Here is a 13056-nt window from a genome sequence, read left to right as displayed (position 1 = left end):
GCAGTTGCCCCTAGACATTCCTTCTGTCCTGTAGCTGGCCATTGGTCCTCAGACTCCTAGTTAGGAACAGCTTTGAGCCATTGCCTCTGTACCTGCTCCAGAAAAGGTGGATGCAAGAAGCCACATTCTCTATTTGCTATTTACTATTTTTCATCTTTTATCCTACGTATCCTGTTTTGCAAGGACCTACAGCAACAACTTCTGCTCAGACTTTCCCCTCCCACATCTTGCCATGACCATTCTACAGTGGCATCAGTAAGGCTGTGCCCTGAGGTGATGCTATGACACTGTATCCCCTGCCGTGGGCTTTATGCCCACACATGGGTCCTGTGACTTAAGGTTCAGAGGGGGAAGCCGGGGAAATTCCTCAGTGTGCAGTTTGTGTTCAGCTCTCACAGATCCCTGGCTCTCTCTGCTGTGCAGCCAGGAGAGTTGAGTCTTTGCTTTTAGCTAGCTCTTGTTCGTTAGTTGAGGCACAAAGTTTTCCTGGGGCTGTGGCTTCTTCTTCGGGAACTGTTCAGCTCTGCTCCGGTCCAAAATCCAGGCCAGCACCGGGAGCCCCACCCCGCGGCCCGGGGGGGAGGCTGCAGGGACATCGCGGCTCCGGACCCCAGGAGAAGCCAACCAGCTTTCTCCACAGTGAGAAGGTTTATTATCTAATGTTATTCATTCTTTCTTTTTCCGTGCCTGAGTGCACTCTGTTTGTTAAATAACAGGTTTGATTTTTTCACTTTCCTCTAAGAAATTCCTTTCAAACCTGCAGGGAGGGGCTGCCCAAACCTACCTTTCCTTAGAGGACACATTCATTTTAGGACGTTGCCTCCTAATTTGTCTCAGACTGAGAGAGACTGCCATATAGATGATTTTTTTTACCCTGCCAAAAAGACTTTTTAGAATGCAAACTGGACTGTTTTACATTTCAAATGCAATCACTTTCCTTTCACCCTACATTTTTACTTTCAACAGAAGAAAAAAAAAATTATTATTTTGGTCAGGGAAGCCTAAAGGAATAGCTTAAGTGTAATTCTAAATCACTTTTGAAAAGAGGTCTCCAGGACATTTGGAAACAACAAGCTTAATGGTGTTTGATTTCAGTTTGAAGGAAATTTACGAAGTTCAGACTCTGTCACATCTCAACTGCTTGAATAAAGTCATATACTCACATGTAGCATAGCTACTTTCATGTGAAAAAGGGGGAAGGAACAAAACCGCAAGGCAAGCAAACTGAGACCAAACCAGAAAACTGACAGGAAAAAATAATACTCTGTCTTATACTTCCCTATAGAATAGGCTTTACTAATTTCAGAAATAACTCTGCTGAAAAGTGAAGGGCTGATTTTAGTGCACAGGCTAGCAAAGCTGTAGAATACCTGCAGAATACACCTGCGCTCAACATGAATGACTCACTTCAAAATTACCACCACAGCTGTCGTTACTCCTTCCTCACCCCACAAGGGTTTGAGCATCTCACATAACCACCTGTTCACTTCAACCGCGGGTTTCTCGGACTGCAGAATGAAATCCATCTACGGGTCACCCGGTTTTAACTCTTCCTTTTCCAGAACCTTTCCCGGTGTAACTCCCGCAACCCGAGCTGCAGCGCAGGGAGCCGCCACGCGAGGGCGCCGCAGCCCCGCCGCGCTCCCGCTTCTCCCGGGGATGCCGCTCCCGCATCCCTGCGGCTCCGGGAATTGGCCTTTAGAGCCCTTCCCTTCCTTTTGCATGCACAAATACACGGCAGCTCAGGCCAAGCCATTTGGCACTCACAGTGTGCCAGGAGCGTTTGGAACTTAAGCTGTTACGGCTTCCTAGAAATGGAACAAACAGAGGGGAGGAGTGGGCGGGGAGAGACGGGACATCAGCACGGCGCTGGAAAAGAGCTGGATCGGGTGAGGAAGCACTGCAAGGATTTCATTCACAGTACAAGTACTCAACATGTTTAAACATCAGTTTCCGAATACCGTGTTTAGAACACAACAAAACAGCCCACTCCTACATCGGTTTCAAGCCAAGAGTAAGACCTCAAGCAGCATTCCTCAAAGCAGCAGCTTTTAGTCCTGCTCTATCACTTGCTTAAACTGTGCAACTGCTCAAGCCAGTGCATCCCAGTTAGTACAGCTAATTCATCAGTGCAGCCCTACAGAAAGGCTATTTATCAATTCCAGGATAAATAAATTCCCACCATTTCCTCTTTTCATTGCTCAGGTAGTTATATTTGTTACCTTAATCCAAATATAAATCTACTTGAAATTACAAATTGAATCATAAATTAGGTCAAACTTCAAAATGTCACGATGAATCGACTTCAGTAATGCAGTTTGCTTATCACTTTATGTCCATAGCCAAGTCCAAGGTTTGTGAGAGTGATCTCAACCCTGCAGCTCTTTCCTTTAGCTCTTCTGGTGGCACTGGAGATGGATCAAGTCTTTCATTGCTGCAGATCCTCTGCGTGTATGGCTCACAGGAGAATAAAATATCTTAATGAACTGTGCATACACAGAAGATTAGCTTTTGCCCTTTTTAAAAAAATATTTTTCTATTAAAGATTTGGTTCTGCCCGCCCAGTGACCCTCAAACTTACAGGTGAACAGATACTGACGACCTGAAGCTGTAACTGAAATTTGGTTCCAGATTTCCTTAAATTCCCTAATCCAGGTTTCTTGTCACTGCCCTGACCACAGTGGAGGCTTTTTTCCTGGAACAGATATCATTGCTCTTTTCCACACCAGGACAAGAGAGATGGAGCTGCTGGAGAGTCCCCACTGACAGCCAAGATGATCCTGACATGAGGGTAGAGCTGGGTCTGCTTAGCCCAGAGAAGAGAAGGCTCAAGGAAATCTCATCAATACCTGAAGGGAACTATAAGAGACATCTTCACAGTGTTGCCCAGTGACAGGAGAAGAGGCAGTGGGGGCACAATCACAGGAGGTCTCACCTCAACATAAAGGAAAAGTTATGGGCCTTTGCTACTTATATTGGGCAAAAGGTCCCCTTCACATAATCTCTACAGTCAGCTCAACTTGCAGATTCTCTCTTCCTGTTTGCCCTCCAGCTCACAAGCAGATCCAGTCTCTTAGACAGAAAGGTTACCACTCCAATGTGGTACAAAAGCCCCAAATATTCTACCAGGATTTCTAGTTCAGTATTCAAGAAATGTTTACTTGCTCCTGCCCAGACTGGGGCCCAGGACAGATTAAGTGCAGAAATCAGAAATGTAACAAGCAGCTTAACAATATCCACCTTGTTCCTGCAAACAGCTAAGGAAGTCACAATCAACATAACACAAAAACACAAAGAGACCCCAGAATTTTATTTAAAGAAACATGTTCAAATGCAGCATTGAAAACAGAGAGAGTGGAATGCCAAGAGTCAGAGAATTTATGCTGAGTTATGTTTTCTTTGACAAACTAGCACCATTGAATCACAACTCACAGACTAATTTATTTCTAGAGGTTACAAAACCTCCATCATTATAAAATTTCCAAGAATTCTATTAAAAATTGGTTCTCAATTTACTACTCCTACAGAGATGAAAGCAGTCTGAAGTTTTCATATCTACTCATTTTTCAAATTACCCATAAGAGACAGTTTATTCTTAAGTCTAAACATCCTGATCAAGGGAAAAAAATGTCTAAAAAGTGACCTCCACAAGTCTTTACAAACTAAACAAGTAAGAAAGATCTACTGTGTTATAAATATACACAGTACAATATGTACAAGTCTGGTCTTACAAAATAAGAGCTTCCTAGTCCATAAAAATACTAACTCAACTACGAAATTTTCTCAGTATTTAGTCAAGCTGTCCCAAGCAGTCACCATAGCAAATTCCTAAAATACTGATTTGTACCATAGCACAACAGCTTGAACGTGTTCACAACGGGAAAGAGCCCAACACTTCACCATAAAACTGATTTCTAAGCCTAATTTCCCACTCAGGTTTAGTGGTACTGTTAGTGTTTGCTACCTATTTTAATGTCACAAGGCCTTCACATGTTTCTAGACTGTGTTTGAGCTATTCAAAGTGCTGAAAGTGCAATCAGAGAGTAGAGTTTTGTATCCTTTTTCCAGTACACCCTTCTCTGGCACTGGCAACAACAGCCAAGGGCTTCTAGGTCTGTGAGGTGCAGAAGGCACACACTCATTTGTACATGCTCAGGAAGTATTCACACACACACACATCCACTTTGTCTTAAGGACCATAATATTCTAATATTATGGCTTCCTCTGAGTAAAGAAATTGAAAAATTCCTTTAAATTGCCATAATGCAGACACCTGGAATTCATAATGACCCTGACATGAAGTGCTTAAAATGACTGTGAGATGGTGTTAGAAAAAAATTGAGTTTTGGCTTTAAACTTAGGCTATCCAAGTATTGCTCTGGAACAGAGAAACACAAAGTCTATGCTCTCTCACTCTATCAAGCAAGGGCCGGGTTACATTCACCACATGGTTTATCACAACAGTTAACAGCATTTGTGAGCGTACACATACACATAACCCTTGGCATTTGTTCTTCTACTGAAGGCCATCTGCAGCCTGAATGAAAATGGAACTATTTGAAGAATGTTTCAAGCATTACCCTTCTGTACTTACACATGAAAATACAAGAAATAAGAAAACTGAACTGTGCCTCTGCCAGAAAACAGATCACTGACATAAGTTAACACTGCCTCCTTTCCTCCTCCCTTCTCTACAGTGCTCTCCTATGACATGCATCATAGTAGCTTGTACTGTTAAAAATTAAGAACATATCCCTCTTGACAAAGTTGACAAGTTTTTCTAGTGGGCACATTGGCTTGCTAGAACGTTTATAATGATCCTTGCAAAAGGAGGTCTGGAATGTGACATCAGCACCGTTGTACAGGATGCGGATAAAGTGTTCTTTGGGCCTCTTCCCATCCTGCCACAGCTCAAAAACTAATCTGGCAGCAAATCTGGGAAATCTGGCCTCTGTAATGCCCAAGGCACTAAGAACAGGTGACAAGGTGACATCATGTGCAGAGTAGAGGACAAACACTTCCTCCTTCTTGCCCTCTGCAATACGCTGCAGCCTGTTGACAGTCTGGTTGAGGAGAGGATGAGTAGCCAACAGCGAATACAAGAAGTAAAGTTTCTTTTCATGTCTTTCTCTCTCATCCTCCAACTGGTGTCTCTTGATTACTTTGAAGTGTTCCATACCAATGCAGCCAGCTTTGGTACATGGAAATGAGACATTATGACAGAAATAGCACAAGAGAGAATCTATTGGGTTAGAAGCTCTCAGCTGCCTGGTGGGAACGCCCACAATCTTTGCCATATCCACGTATATCTTCTCCAAATTGCTGTTTTTCACCCGTAAGCTGTACTGCCTGCGCTGCTCCTCCTCTAGGTAGTGGTTTCTCATGGGGCAGTCACAGCTTCCTGAGCAGAAAATGGTGCTCCACTGGTGCCTCATGTTAATTTTCTTCCAGTCAAAATCTGGCAAAAAGGTGTAGAGCAGGGCCAGTGCGCTCTGCAGGGTTCGGCTTTTCCCTGTGGTCTCCAGGTAGAGCTGCTTGGCTGTCCAGTCACTGGGGAGCAGTTTGTGTTTGTTGATGTAAATTTCTCTGAGCAGTTGTCCATTTCGCAAGTGCTGTACAACCCCTGAATTTTGACAGAAATTACAACACATGATTAGAATCTTTCCAGTTACACAAAAAAAAATTACAGCTCCTAGCCTTACTGATGATCTTACAAAACTGAACTGCACTTATGATGACTGTAAAGAAAACAGTCTGAAACATGAGAAACTTGCTATTCTTCAGTGTCTCTCAGATTCTAGAAACTAACCTGAAATACAGAAAAGAAGTTGGTTCCATAAATTTTTTTTTTTACCTCAGTGGTATAATATTAATTCTTTGGACTAGGACACAGACTGAATGGGTCTAACAGGAATATACAAGTAAGGTATTTTTTGAAGACTGCACCTCAGGTTTTCAGGCAGACAGAGAATGCTGTGCCCCTGAAAATTTATGGCAGCCAATAAAACCACCAGCAGTCAGGACACAAATACACAAAATGTAAATTAGCGTGTAAACCCACAAAACAATTGTGAGGTGTAGAAATTGCATCAAGCTTCCTTCTCCATCTTCCTTCAGGGAGCATTTAAATTGCTTGAGAATTTCTGCTAAAGCTCTGCCTTTATCCAGCTGTAGAGTGTATCCTTCTCACGTGCCAAAACCTCTACTCCAGAATCCACATTTCTTGCACAGCAGCAAAGCAATAGGCCTGAACCCTTTATGCCCTAGAACACCTCTGTATACCTTGCTGCAAGCCACAGGATTACCCAGATGCAGCTGAGTGACACAATCCGTGTGTTTGTGCAATTTCAGTGGTGTCCTGCCTTGCTTTCTCCTGATATCAATTTGCAAGACTTGACGGCAGCCAAGGATTCCTTCCAAAGGGATCCCAGAACACACAAGGATTTGACAGGCACCAGATGTATAAAGCATTTCCATAACACAAGCACCAGGTTTGTCTGCTACATCAGCATCTCTTGTAGGAGACACAGGGGCCCTTTGAATCACAACCCTGTCTGTAACAGAGCACCAGATCTTCCTCAGGAGGGCTGAGCAGTGCTGTTTGTCACAAGGGTAACAGAGGAGCTCTGAGGTGTGAAGCAACATGAAAGAAAGGTGCTCTGACTTGCTACAAAGGAATTTAAAAGAGATGCCAAGAATGACCAGTGTGTAACAGGATTGTCAAGCTATAGTACAAAGCATGGCTTCTACCAACTGTTGCCACTTTTACAGTTGAGTTACATATCCCAGCATAGCTGAGGATATGACCAACATGATAAAGCATTTATGTCAATATAAGGAGAATCAGAAGATCCTTTTTCAAGCAAACTGTGTTTAACAGAGCAGGGGACAAGACAGAGCTGCTAGGGGAACTCACCTGTCTGCGTAAGCTCTCCCATTTCACACAAGGAATGACTGGGAAAGTGAGGCAGGCTGCTCAGAGAACCATCCATTTGGGCTGCAGACCCTTTGGACATATGCTTAATGAAGGCTTCAAGCTGAGGATGAGAAGGTTTCCTAGAGAGATAAAACCAAAATGTGAAAACTTCCAAAAGCATATGGGAAAGCAGCTTAAGAAAGTCAAGTATTCCAAGTATGTCAGATCAGAAACTTCATTATGTGAAGTTCTTTCCCACTGGGACAACATCTGCTCTTACTCAGGACTTTTGCAAGTATGGACAAGAAATCTAACTACTTACTATCCACCAAAGGACTACAAAGAACTATGTCTTGTCACGTTAAAATTATGATACCTTTCACTAAGTATTTTAGAGCAATTTCTGGGGGTTGCTTTGAATTCAGTCACTAATACTGTTATGAATTAAAATTAAAAAGAAAATATATTTAAAAATCCTTAAAAAACCCTCCCAACCTCTCTCGTTTCTGAAGTACCAGTGCTCATTAACACCACAGCCAAAGCCAATTACAATCTAAAGGGGTTCAAATACAGTACTTTAAGGAGATGATCTTGAAGGAATTCTCAGATATTGTAACGTGCAATGCTGACCACAATCTCAGCTTTTTTTTCTACTTCCTTCAGCCTCAAATCAAAAAGCATGTGTAGTCTCACTTATGTGGGACTGGAAAGCAGCACCCAGTGGCCCCATTAAAACTGGAATCATTGCTTGGGGTACTACACTTTTATCCAGGAAGAAAGAGGCCAACATATACACAAGTAAGGTACTCTGCCATGGAAATAATGAATGCAGCTGGAAGAGATATTCACTAAAATATCCCAGTTAACTCACTGAAACAGAGTTCAAGTCAGTGAAAGAATGCTTAAATCTCCCACACTGCACTGGAAATTTCAAATACACCATGGATTCAGCTAACTCCGGTACCACTGCACAGAAAGCTACAAAATAATCCCACAATGTAACCCAAAGGTAACCAGAACCTTTAAAAAATAAATCTGTGATCACATTGTGATCACATGTGATCACATTCCTACAGCAGAAATGCATTACACAAGTGGGGACTTCCTTGCTAAATGTCAGCAGTTACCAAAGGTTACACAGTCACCTCTCTAATTTTGTGTAGAACTACATCAGAAACTGCTTGGCAACCCAACTCTGCTCCAGATGGTTCTTGTCTTGATAGGATATTCAGCTTGAATACAGTTATTTTCATGTTGCTTAAAAAATAGATATATAAAATTAATTTTGTCAGGGATTTCTTACAAAACTCTGGGATTTGTGTTTACTGCTCACATTTACGCTTGTTAGAAGGATAAACTTTTTTTGATATAAAAATCTCAGGTCTTAAAAAGAAACTTGACTTGCACACCAGAGGGAGCAGTAACACTACTAATGCAGGAATGAGAGTCTGGAATAGAAGTTTGCTGGGACAAAGACATCCATGCTCACTTAGAAGAGCCAACTGAGAAACTCTCACACATGAGAAGACCTCTTGCAGAGCTCTGCTCACAGCCTGCCTATACAGGAGGGCTCATAAGAATCAGTGTCTGCCAACAAAAAGGTAGCTCATATCGTTTTATAAAACTTGAATTTTTCAGTATCTAATTTCTCTTCAGGAAAAAAAAAATCCTGGCAGGAAAATGTTACTATTATGCCACTACTGCCAGTAAGAAAAAAATGCAAAATGAGACAAAAAGCATCATGAGATTAAAAGTCAGACTAACTTTTTCATTTTACTTCAAATTAAAGGAAAACAAGCCAATTAATGATATTCTAAATCCACAGCTTCTTCTGTATGTTGTAATTTTAACAGGGCAACTGAAGATCAATATTTGCAAAGCAGAGAAAGGAACAAAGCCTGGGTTATGTTTCTCAAGCAGTGGAGGCTTCCTTTGGTACAATCATATATTAGAAGCCTTCTCCAGCCCAGATGAACATTTTCAACAGAACATTTTGTACATCGCACTATTTTCACAGCCCAGCAGTGAAATCTAAAAATGGAAGAATTGAGTTGAGAAAATTAAATTGCACCCATTAGCAAATGGCTTTTTAAGCTTATTACAGAGGTAGCAGGCTGAACTACCAATTTTCTAAATTTTGAACTTTATAAAACTCTACACATGAATAAACTGAAAATCAAAATTTTCCTTAAACTCTGTTCATTTAATTAATAAGTTCTGCAAATACATGTGAGAGAAAACTAACAGAACTGCTTTACCCATTCTGCTTCTTTTGCTGCTTTGCTTACAAAAGCCTGAAAGAATTCTAATGGAATCAAATCTGTGCTGATAAAACTGCCAGCAATCACTTGTGGGAAGAAAGAAAGGGAAGAAGAAAGAAAAGTATTTATCTGTACTTTGCAAAAGGATTTTTTCAAAAAAATGGCAGGCAAAATAAATTAACTTTCAAGATAAAATTACAAAAGGGATGATAATTGATGATTTTATATTCCAGTGTATTAATAATATTAGACATGGAGATGCAAGTTACTTCACTTTGGATTACACTGGATTTAAAGTGAGCGCAAGATAAGCCCAAGCCTGCAGAAGTGCATTATGAAATATGACTTCTGGACATCTTTCTGAATAGAAATTCAAAGCTTACTTCTTGTTAAACAGATATCCCTGTACAACTGGGCAAACAAACACCTATTTTTCTCAGCAGCAAGACTTGCAGCAGCACTCAGGCTCCCAGCTGACAAAGCATTCCCCCTCCCACCCCAAGACTTGGCTTTTATTTAGAATATGAATCCTCCTGTTGAATTGGCCAATTTACAGATGCTGCAGGAGATGGAGTATCCAGGCAACACGGCTGGGGCTGCTGGGGCTGCTGGAGCAGGATGCAAAGGAAATTGCTCAGTTGTGCAGTTGAAAAGACTGAATTATCCTTAAAATTTTATTTCCATAAGAGTAATCAGAAAATAAAAATGAACTAAAGAGATATCCTCCTGTAATTTTCCTGGCCTTACAATAGCAAGCTACCACATTTGTAAAAGGTAGGAATATAAAAAATATTTCAAATTTTGCCAGAAAACAGAACAGCTTTTCATTTAAACCCACTAACAACAGCCACACTTCCCAATTTTAGCATTTGGTTCCCTTATTTAAAATCTGTTAATTTGCCTTTTAATGATTTTATTTGTGTACAATAGAATAAATTTTATCTGTAACAAAACTGAGGATGCTTCTTTTCCCTCAAATAATTAATTCAGTTGATCCTTTTGTTATTTACAACCTAAGCACTGGGATAATAGATCCCAGATTGAATACTCTGGTTTTTATGCACTAGCATTAAAATGGACCAACATTTAAATCCCTAATCAACACTTAAATATCATATTTGCAAAGGTCTTAAAATGCTTTAATATCACCTTTTATTGCTACCCTGTAACCACTGTCCATGGGAAGGAATATTGCACAACTATTTGAACTATATTTCTGCCAGGAACAGAGGGGGCATCCTTCAATAAAATTTCCTTTTTCCTTGAGGAATTAATACAAAAATTCATGGCAAAAGCTGAGAGGAGCAGGCTTCTCACAAGCAGTTGCAGAGCACTCAGTGCATCACTCAGTGAGTAAACATGACCCCACCAGGCTTCAAACACACAAACATGACTTTTCTGTAATCATACAATACAAGATTCTGCCTGCAAACTACCCCAAGAGTCCCTTTCTCTTTACTTAAAATGCAAAAAATTATTTTAGAACTTCAAGCAAAAATAACGTGTGTTTTCTGTGAAGTTCACGTAGGCAAAAAAAAGTGTGAGATCAAAGGACTGCTACAGTGTGTGCTTTTCACAAAACAAATGAATGGTAAAAGCCACTAAACCCAACAATAGATCACTAGTCTGCAGAAGAGATCCTAAGGCAGTGGTAGTACAGCTGGGATTATTTATTCATAAGGTCTCACAGCTTGTACACTTTTATACAAACTCCTCAGTGCTCCCCTAGCAGGGGGAATGAGAGGATCTGTGAGGTCCTTTCCAGCCCAAACCATTCCATGGCTTTGTAATTCCATCTCTTCCAAAGCCAGCAGAGGCCTCAGAAGACCTTTCTTCACCTGACTCTGGTCTGGATCCTACTCTGACCTCACTCCAAGTCAGATCCACACCCCCTTCAGCTCACAGTATGATACTTTTCTCATCTCCCACCTCCCAGCTTGTTTTTGTGGCAGTTTCAAAACATGTGCATATTGAACCTAAAATTTCAGTATTTGTTACCAAGCTTCTTATGATTACCATCAACACCTCTCAAAATGTCTTCAAGTATATGCTAATTAACCCAGCTTACTATCAAATTATAGCAGTCTTCTGAAATCATTTTAGCATCTTCCAGAAAGCATTTCTTCTCTCTCACATACAAACTCAGCGAAGAAACACTGCATATTTTTTACTTCTGACACTATAAATGTGAGCTACATAAGGAAAAAAAAAGTGTGGGATTAATTTCTTTCCCCCATAAGCAAATACTACAATGAACAGATTTTCATAACATCATTCAAGTAATTTTCTTGAGGAAAAAAGCATGCATTATTTGGTTCCCTTTGGAAATTTGCATCCAGAACAATAAAAATTGTAACAACAATATTAATTGAAGTTTTAGATGGAAGAAATCTCCAAAGCATTTAATCCATTTGCTTATATTCATTCCACACTTATATGTCACAATCCATAATTCACAAAACCGAAGCGTGACCTCAAGGCTATTTTGCATATCCATTAGAAGTCCACGGGGCTGTGGCATAATCTGCTTAATTAATGAATTCCATCAGCTGAATGCCAAGTCAAATAAAGAGCAGCCTGCATATGAGCAGCTTGCTTATCTGATATTGTAAGTCCAGAAACCTTAAACAAGCCAGACTTTCCATCAGACATCTCAGCTCAACTGTACAGCAGCAAGAAACCCTCAGTTCAAAGGCAGCGATTACAGACCCTGTCACACTCCCCATATAAACACATTTACAATCTAGCTCCAAATTTACATCACAAAGGAATATAAGCCTGACAGCCAAACACAGCAAATAACTTCCTGATGCTGAAGTAATGAATGTTCCACTCAAAACAATGGCTTCATTCTAGCTTTATTCAGTAAGGTCAGCTTTAACACATCTGGACAGAATGGTGCAGAGCCAACTCCTTTTATCTTTCTGCTGCCCTAAATTCAGAGAGGAGATGCTCTTTTATATAAATTTTGTTCTTGAGGAGACAAGGTCTTTCAGTGGCTGTGAGTGGTAAGTGATGTGTCATCTACACAGTGATGCTCTAATGCTCACAAATCAGTGAGAGCCACGGGTGTTCCCCTCTGGCCTCCCCAGAGTCTGGCCGTGCCCTCTCAACTGCTCCACTTGGTCATTCTGTGTCAAAGCCACACTGCTTCCTTGCCTTTTATGGATAGTTTTTCTGACTCCAGGGCCTTCATGTTGTACTCCTTGCCTCAAACTGAATTGGAAACAGCTATAAAAGCTTTCCTGACAAATACAAAACTGAGGTCCCAGGTGGCACACTAATATTGAGAAACACAGCTACTCATCTAACACTGTCACTTGCTGTTAACATCTTTTCAATAAAGCTTCCTCACATACATTCTAACATGACAGATATTAAGAAAGATCAGAAGATCAGAGCCTTTAGGAACTCCAATAGAAATCTGGATCATATTTCTCTACTTAGTATTTCATGCTGAAAATAATCTCACTGCTTACAGGCAGGTCATTAAAAATGTTATCATAGCTATTAGCAAACAATTAATTTTCCGTCTTCTTAGAAAAATTAATTTTTTATTAAAACAGGTCCCACTCCACTCTGTGGCAGAGATAACTCAAGTTTGGTCTCCTCTCTGCAGTCTCAGGAATGCACATCTCATTTCAGGAAGCTACTCAGTTTGCAGTGAGCACAGCGTGCTTCTGGGCTTAGGGACCTCTCAAGGAAATCCAACTTCTCCTGAAAGATGTTGGACCAGACCCCTGGATGACACCTCTTGACAAAACAGGCATTTTGGTAGAAGCTGAAATGGGAACACAGAAAAGCAGCAGCCAATTTCTGCCCTCTTGAGCTGCCAGTGCACACTGCTGGCTCGTGCCCAGTTTTCTATCCACCAGAACC

At 40.9% G+C, this 13056-nt stretch overlaps 1 protein-coding gene across 2 annotated transcripts in view; it reads right to left on the bottom strand.

Annotated features, from left to right (window-relative positions):
* Positions 1–3376: 3376 nt before the first annotated feature.
* PXYLP1 (2-phosphoxylose phosphatase 1) overlaps positions 3377–13056 on the bottom strand; it is a gene marked incomplete at its 5' end in the record, with an annotated part of 47913 nt that continues 38233 nt past the window's right edge. For both annotated transcript variants that reach the window (XM_084212194.1, XM_084212195.1), the window contains 2 exons: positions 3377–5623; positions 6917–7056. In XM_084212194.1, coding sequence (XP_084068320.1) covers positions 4692–5623; positions 6917–7056 — 1072 coding nt within the window. In that variant the 3' untranslated portion in view covers positions 3377–4691. The remainder of the gene's footprint in view (positions 5624–6916; positions 7057–13056) is intronic.

Source organism: Fringilla coelebs (assembly GCF_963513975.1).
Source record: "Fringilla coelebs genome assembly, chromosome: 10".
Taxonomy (NCBI): domain Eukaryota; kingdom Metazoa; phylum Chordata; class Aves; order Passeriformes; family Fringillidae; genus Fringilla; species Fringilla coelebs.
The sequence above is the reverse complement of the archived record's forward strand: the minus strand, read 5'-3'. Positions and strand labels throughout refer to the sequence as shown.